Source organism: Rhea americana, unplaced genomic scaffold (genome assembly GCF_003343005.1).
Source record: "Rhea americana isolate MKP2758 unplaced genomic scaffold, rheAme1 scaffold_27, whole genome shotgun sequence".
Lineage (NCBI taxonomy): Eukaryota > Metazoa > Chordata > Aves > Rheiformes > Rheidae > Rhea > Rhea americana.
In genome coordinates, this window is record NW_028186390.1 from 3300597 (window position 1) to 3309280 (window position 8684).

The following is an 8684-nucleotide window of genomic DNA, read 5'->3' on the forward strand; positions in this document are numbered from 1 at the left end:
GCGCTCGCCTCGCGGCTCCCTTCAGCGCAGCGGCCGCAGCCCGGGCCGCCCTCCGCGACGCCCTCATGGACTCCCGCACCGAGGACAGCAAGAGCGGCGACTCCAGGTAGGGGGGCGAGCGGGGGCCGCTCCTCACCCGCCCCGCGCGCCGGGGGCTGGTGGCGACGTGTCGGCGGAGGGGCGCCGCGGCGGCTCGCGTCCCGCGGAACCGCAGCGCGCCGCCCTCGAGCCCGTACAGCGAGTCTGTTACCGTCCGCTTTAACTCCGCCGGGGAAGACGGAGCTTCGTAGTGCAGCCTGCTTGCTCCTGCCGCCGCGTGTGGTGGTGCTGGTGGTTCTGCCCGGGTGTTCTCGCCGCTGGGCCCCGCCGGACCAGCTAAAACAGTGGCTGGGGCAGAGCTGCCTTTTGGTCTGCTTTTGCAACAGAATTACACAGAAGTTGGGGCAAGTGACTTAGTCTACCTGCTCCTCAGTTCACCAGACTGAAAAGAAATTGCAGAAGATGTAGTGTTTTTTTTGTTTTTTTTTTTTTTTACTCTTTCAGTATTTTTTTTCTTTACTTATTTTGGTTAGACAGTTTAAGCTAGTTAAGTGTATGTGTTGCAGTCCCTTGGTAGTTGTGTGCCAGTTTAACTTTGGTCCACGAAGTGTGATTTGAGCTGTATAATGTCACTGAAGTCTGGTGTAAGAGCTTGGAAGACCAGGTCCTTTTTCTTGAGCTCCTGTTTGCACAGCTTGCAACACACCTTTACACGGAAATATTGAGGTTAATTACTCTGTAACTAAATGCTTTTCTGCTCGCCTTTTGTGAACAAGCTGCAGGTGGATAACTTTACTTTCTCCTTTCCATGTGTTCACTCCTGCTGCTTCTAAAATACATAAAGTTACAGAGTGTGCGTGTGAGGGAGTTGCTTCCTTCAAAAGCTGAATCAGTATGTAAATAGCATTCTTCTCTGCTGATGGTACACTACATTTTAGACTTAAGTATATTAAAGACCTATTTATGCATTCCTATGAACAGGTCTGGTGGAACTTAAAGCAGAARGGACTGTAGGGTTAAAAAGCAGTCTCTGAGATCTGCCTAATGATCCAAAAATACTATGAGTATTAGTATTTGCAATACTTCTGTAAAATTTTGTTCTCACACACTGTCTGGATAACTTTTTTAGGGACCAGTAAAATATTGTTAATTTAATTTTCACTTTTTAGGATGGGAAGATAGGTCTTATGTTTGCAGTAATGATTTAAATTGACATTATTGAAAGACTGTTGTGCTTTCAGGTCCTATGCTAGTAGTTTAACTGCAGCAAAGATTGAGAGAGTGCGGTTGTGACCGTGTTACACTTCAGGAAGTTTTGTGTACACAAACACGTTTGCCAAAATGTTCTGAAGCAGCAAGTGGTTTGAGTTTTCTTGGAGTGGGGAGGTGGTGCTGAAAGGAAACYTGCTGAAGCTGCTGGAGAACTTGGTCTTGGACTGTCATTGCCTTTCTGTAGCTCCATCTGCTGGACCTGGCTGTCATATTCCTGTGTAGAACTGCACCAGGATGCGAAGTACTTTGGATGTTTTGGTTACTGTACTAAAAGATGCTGAAAAACAACTTGTATTATATACCAGATTTTTTTGGCTTATTAGGTTATCACTAATTCCATATTACAGTTCACATTTTACTTAAAATACTTTGTTATGGCCCTGAAGATGATTGTAGAAAATGTTTTTTGGGGACTAAGCTTACTTTTCTTTGTTCTTGAAACTGATCAGAAATCAGATAGAAATTATTAGCTCATAGCTRGAAGACAGGATGGTTTAGTGGACTGGTTTGAACTAAAAACTAARTGCCAGAATTCTTGAGTCTGGCTGATGGAGAGCAGAATTTTATTTTATAAGCTTTTGTCCTCGGTTTGATAACAAACAAAATGTCAGTCATCTTTTGTGGAAAAGCAATGATGGGAAGATGGTTTGAATGTTAGGGGAGACATTCATGTATACTTACTTACACTTAATGGCTTAAATCTTGAATGTGAATCAAACAGAATGCAGTACTGAACTTGCCTGTGTTTTTTATCCATGACTAACTAAAAATGTCATCCTGAACTGGTAGAATCTTGGATGTCAAAGTTTTTGGTTTTGATGAATCAGAATTTCCTATCGGAAAAGGGAAAAAATGTCAGAGAGTTCCCAAACTGCTGCGTATCTGAATCTGAAGTCAGCACTAGTTTTTGGGGGTGTATGCTTATTTTTCTTGTTTTACCATCATGCAGATTTTTTAGTTGGTTTTTCACTCTGTGAAATGGGGAGAAAATTATTATTTGCTTCGTGAGACACTTGTGCCTAAGAAAGAGAACTCTTCAGAAGTGCTTTAAGACTATTGAATGCCAAGAAAACTTACTACTAATAATTTTTTTTCTGTTACTGCATATTGATCTAAACAGCAGTTTCAAGAGCACTATAAAGGTGTTGTATTGAATTTATTAAGCTTGAATTGTTATTTAATTTGAGGGAAAGGGGCATTGTTTTTGGCTAAGGTACCGTGAAGTATGCCTTGCAGATGACATCTTACGTAACAATTTAGTTTGTTGGGAGCTCTCAGGAAACATACCCTGGAATGTCATGTAAAGCAGTAATTAAAGGCAAAGCAATAATCCCCTGTTTGTTGAAGAATATCATATCCTTCCTATATATGTTTTTACAAAAGCTTTAAGTACTACTCAGCAATGCATTTTTTAAAAAGAGCATGCTTTTGTTTCAAATTTGACTAAAACACATTACTTAGTAATTTATTTTGAAAACACTTTACATAAATTTAATGTTAAAAAAACAAAACAAAACAATGCCGCTCAGATAAGTGCYGCAGGAAAATGTCTTTTGGGTCAAAATGTGTGTTTCATCCGTTCTATGTTCTTCACCGCACTGAAGTCTGAAAGAAGTGAAATGTTAGTTAATATAAAACATCAGAAATCAGATATTACAAAATGCTTTATTAGGATGCATAACTGTTTTGTGATCAACTAATTAATCTTCAGATAATTATTACTAAGTAATGGAGAATCCAAACAAATGTGAAATTTCCATAACATCATTCCTTGCGTTCTCACTGAATCTCATTTCAGAAATGATACAGTCCCTTGGCTTGATCTTGTACTCCTTCCAAAATTAATCCCATTGATTTTGACTGTTTTTTTATGATGAACTTGGCAGACTCTGAACTTGCATTTTGCATAATTCTTTTGTTTTTGTTTTTTTTTAAGTTTGTACCTGGATGTGTTCAACACTGTTGCAAGATAACAGCCCCATCCAGCTCTTGTTGAATTCACATTAGTTTTAACATAAACAGAATTAGACTTTGAAAATTAAGAATATTATGACAGAAGTGTAAATTTGACCAGAGGTAGGAAAAATGTGAGAAGTTAGAGGACTTTGAGAAAAGAGCATATGCGTATCATAAAGCTATGTAAATGTTGACCTTAAGACCTTATTAAAAAAAGAAAAAAGTATCATATGCAACAAACTTGTGTTTCAGAATGATAGAACTTCTTGAGCATTTGAATTGAAAAGGAACTGTTAAGCATTAATACAGACTGATTTAGTATGAAAACTTACTCAACAAATTTGGCTTCTTAATTCAATGTGCGTATGAGGCCCTATAATGCTGAATGTATTTGTTATCTTTTAACATTAACTTTGTGCTTAACTTTTGAATTTGAATAGATTAGTGCAATTCTAGGATGCTTAGGTTGATAATTTGTAATTGTTCAGATTAAATTGCATTTTTTCTTTCTGTTTGATGCTGATATTTCTAGTAACTGGGAATAATCACYCACTAAATGCTGCAGTTGTGCACTTCTATGAGTGATCATGCCACTAAAACTCTGTTGCTTACTGAAAAGGAAATGCAAAAATGACAGAAACACTTTTTATCTACCTGAACAAATCTAAATTATTTTATTACATTGTTTGCCAATTCAAATACAGGATGAGAACTGTCAACACAGTGCAACGTAGATCCTGCTTGGTRTAAGTCAAACAGTGGTGGAACCAAGGGCAGAGCGTAAGTCTGCTGATTCTTTGAACTTTGTTCCRTTCACTTGGCTGCTTTGTCACATCCCATTGTCTTGTGACCTTTCACTGAAACATAAGGGCCAAAAGCACGAATATTTTTTTAACAAGACGTTTGACATTGTCAAGGCATCAACAGCTSTGGTAGTTACAGAGCAGAGTTAGCCTCAAAAATAAAGTCTGCCAAAATCCAYGTACATTTTGAAATATTGACTAGGACCTCTGGAATTACCAAATTGCGTTGCTTTTGTATTCCCGTGCCAAATATTTGGGGAGCATGAATACCAAAATCTTTGCTGTTGCTTTATTATCATCAGAAGTAATAAAATTTCTACAGCATCTAGGAGCCTTARTCACATGCTACAAATATATTGAAAAACAAGAAGATAAATGGAAATTGTGCTGAGGTGTTGGTAGCTTGGCACAAAAAACAGGAAGGGATATGTTAGAATTGATTTTCTTATATAGATGTCTTCATTTTTGAATATGAAGAAGTTTCTGTATTGTGTGAAAACTGAGTGTTGTTACATTATTGTGAGAACTGCTTACTGGTTCTCCTTTTCATCTAGTGAAATAGGTGTTCATATGAGTTTATTTCTGATCTCACATAGCTTTGGAAATGTTTGTAAAATATAAAAAGCACATCACTTGGGAAAAGTTCTTTTTCTTTCGTTTTAAATATAGAGGTTTTTTGCAGTCTTAGGTTCAGAAGATTCTTKCTTAAAGTAGTCATTTATTTAAAAGGACTTTACAAACTTGAAAAGGCAAAAGAAAATAACTGAAGTTATCAGATACCTCCTAACCTGCCTGTGATTGTCCAGCATTATGGCAACAGAAATAATATCTGTGTCCAGTGGTGATATTTTTGAAAACATGTGGTGATACCTTGGTGCCAGTGACAATACTTTCTGCATTTGCTGGCCTGACACTGTCTCCCATAACATTCTCATAGACAGGCTGATGAAGTGCATGCTGGATAAGTGGACAGTGAGTTGGCCTGAAAACTGAGTGAACTGCTGGGCTCGCAGGGTTGTCATCAGTGGCACAAAGTCCAGCTGGAGGCCACTGCTAGTGTCCCCAAGGGGTTGATGCTGGGGACAATAACCTCTTCATTAATGTCCTGGATGGTGGGATTGAATCTGTCCTCAGCAACTGTGCAGGCGATACAGAACTAGGAGGAGTATTGTGCTGCGTAAGAAGAATATTTTGGAGGAACGACTCAGCAACAGAAGCCAACTGTGCCATATAGATGGAACTGCAGTGGTCAAGCCAGAACCCTGGTGTTAGTATTCACTAGAGCGACTTTGCTGATGTTTTTGAATAGCATTAAAACAGTGCCAGTTATGATTGGATCCAATTGCGCTAATGCTGGTCAAACTCCTAAAATAGTGTGATCCCTAGTTATGGTTACAGAGGTTATGCTATGAGGTTTCTTTGAAACTGGAAAATAATCTTTCCATTAGATGTTTTTCTCTGATCTTGCCTCTCACTTGCTTTACATGGCTGTGACTAGGCTGCATTTGTAAAAATACCGCCTGCATCTATTGCACCRCTCTGAGATAACGGAGATAATCTCCCAATAACGAAGAGAAGAGTCAGCTCCTGAGTCACCAGCATCTGGGCTTCTCTGTGGTGATTTCTCCTGAGTACTGTTTAGCCCAGTTGCGCTTGACTGTATTTTACTGTGTTCCTCCAAATTAAGTTATCTCTGCATACTGCCTAGATTGCCTTGTGCAGATAATGTAGAGAAATGTTCCCATATTTCAGAGTATGAACTGATTTAACTTGCTTTCAATGTTTCACAATATTGAAGGAGCTGTTGAATTAATATTGAAGGTTGGAGGAGCTGTTGAATTAATATTGAAGGTGTGTAAAGGTTTGTGGGCACCAATTCTGGTCTCTCTCTCTCTTTTTTTTTTTTTTTTTTTCCCCAAAGTTCTGATAGTTACTGAGGTCAGATGAGTCAGTAGTTCAGCATTTTGCAGAATACAAGGTTTGAGATCTTTTTATTATTATTATTATTAAAGAAATCCATAAAATCAATGACATTTTATATAAACGTGTGTTCTTCAGCATTTGAAAGCAACCATACAGTAAGAAACCAGTCATCATGCACACAGTGCAATAAAGAAAACCTATGCAGAAATGTGGTAATTCCTATCCTCCAAAAAAAACCTTCCTCCTTTTTGACCATGAAAAAAATCATGATTCTATACTTCTGAAAATGCTTTACTTTTCAATAATATTTWAAAAATACATGTCTTATTCTTTCCTTAGTGCTTATTTATGGTGTTCAGTATTGCTGTTGGCATAAAAAGGATTTGATGTTTAAGCACGAAGAATGTTGCCTAGGATGTCCTGAGTAATGGTGATTCTGACTGGAGGCAACAGGGCTGCAACGGAGTACAGAGATCAAATCTTATGTTAAGGCATAGGATATACTGTAATTATGATTTATGAAGCACCCTCAGTTGTGGTCTCCGGGGCAGAGAACGATGATCTCATAAGCAGTAAAATCACAATGAGAACCGTATGCTTGTCCTTGTAAGACCTACTGCCAAAAGTCAAAAAAGAAGCTTCTAAACCCAATGAGGAAATGGCCTAAACTTGAAAATATTCCTGATTTTAACTGTTCAGATTTGTTGCCTTTAGTTTTTTGTTTTTTTTTAAAGGTGGGGGGGAGAGTTACGTGGGTGGGATGAAGGTTGTCTAAGCATGTATTTTTTACCTGAAATCTGCCAAGTCAAGTCTTGAAGAATTTACCAGAAATAGTAGAGCCTTCGCTCTACAGAACTTTAAAGACTAATTGGGGAAATACGGCATCAGTTAGAAAGTATATAAACAGCTAGTGGATAATCTTTTAAAGTAGCTCGTGACCATGGCATAGAAGCACCTTGGTTAATTTTAAGTTRTAGGCAGTAGCTCTGCCGAGCTTGGGGTGGGGGGAAACAGTAATGTCTTTCATCTCTTGTAGCGCAAGCACATACTGCTGTTCTGAACTTGTAACAGGGTTACTAAAGGCACAGCCTATGTGTCTATTAATAATTTTTATAMGTATGCAGGACACCATAAAAACAGCAGAAGGTTTAATCTGTTATGTTTATATCTTCAGAGTTTCTTACTGAAATTCTCCTTTCCTTGTTYGTCATTTTTGGGTCCTCCTTCAGCAGTTGATGTCCCCATTACTGGTGCTGCTTTGCGTAGCCTAACAAGTAGGACCATATGTAGGATAAAAGACGRGTATAATTTTTAACATTAGACTATAACCCTTCAGAGAAACTAACTTAGTTCTTAGATRAATCAAATCATAACTGATCAAATTCTACAGTACTGCTGTTGTAATGGAGAGGTTGCATCTGCTGCTTGTGGCTGCCCTTCTCGTGTATAGCAGCAGTACGGCTGATCCGCTGCCAGGGCAGTTTGTGAGCGCACACTATTTTATTTTGGCAAAATTAGCCAGATGAGCTCGCTCCAAAGATTTAAATTGTTTATGTCAACCCATCTCATTTTTGCCTGAAATTAAAGAGAGAYTTTTACAAAGAACGTGCAAAATCTCACTGCCTCTCAGCTCATAGTAACCGACAACAAGCAGTAGTTTGGCTTGTGGATTCAGGCCCTCTTTGCAGAGAATTCTTGGTAAGAAGAAATACTTTCCTGTCTTACCTTTTGGCTTCTTGCGCTCACAGCAGTTAAGGCCTCAGTTCTTCTCCATTTCAGAGAGTCTAATTCAACTTTCTGTTCTTGTTCACATCAGAAACCTGTGGTTCAGTACCTCATGCAGTGATTTTTGTTTCAAATCTGTAATTACAGGGATATTTGACTTCTGCCTTTTTCACACGGAGTGAAAAACAGCTGATGCAGTCATTAGTTTTTGAGAGGTCTGTGATAGCCTGTAGATCAAAGATACGCTGGCAGCAACTGACACCCTCCAGATTAGTGGTATTCAATGATGCATGAACTTAATGTATCGTGGAATGGCTTCCAAATCGCTCATTCATAGCATGCTATAACTGAACTACTAAGGCTCATAAGTATTATCATAACATCCGTAATAGCCAATGAGAGGGTACAGTATCCCCGGCAGGCAGGCAGGCTCTGCCCTGCCCTGCGCCGACGGTGTGGCTGTCACTCGCAGCTGGTTAAGTAGCACTGAGTGTCTGCTGCTGCTGCTGCTGCTGCATGTTTTTGCTTAAATGCTGACTGGGCATACAAATGACTATGTCAGAAAACACAAGAGACTTACTGGAAAGGTAAGTACCAATGCACAGTGTTTTCCATTTGGGTTAGAGGGAATTCTGATCTTGTAGTTGGAAATAGGAGAGAATCTGCAGCCCACTGAAGCATGACTAATCAGATTGCTAAAATGCTTAGCGTTCTCTAGATAAAAGTATTTTTTTTTGCCCTATTGTTAAGAACAATGAATGATAATATGTAGTATTTATGTAAGGTGTATATCTTAGTTCAGGTCTTAAGTTCTTTACTGGGAAACCACATCAAATATCTAATTTCCTTAGAGCTGCTGCTGCTGGGGATGGCACTATGTTTATTATTCTTATTCCAGAAAAGATGTCAAATGATTAACATATCTGTGCTTTGAACTTCAACAGTGTTTTTTTTTTTTTTTTTTTT

The 8684-nt window shown here is 38.7% G+C and overlaps 1 protein-coding gene across 1 annotated transcript in view; it reads left to right on the forward strand.

The window, feature by feature from the left end:
* Window positions 1-47: 47 nt before the first annotated feature.
* Window positions 48-8684, forward strand: part of TTC39A (tetratricopeptide repeat domain 39A) — a 46814-nt gene continuing 38177 nt past the window's right edge. The window contains exon 1 of the mRNA XM_085308052.1: window positions 48-106. Coding sequence (XP_085164178.1) covers window positions 66-106 — 41 coding nt within the window. The 5' untranslated portion in view covers window positions 48-65. The remainder of the gene's footprint in view (window positions 107-8684) is intronic.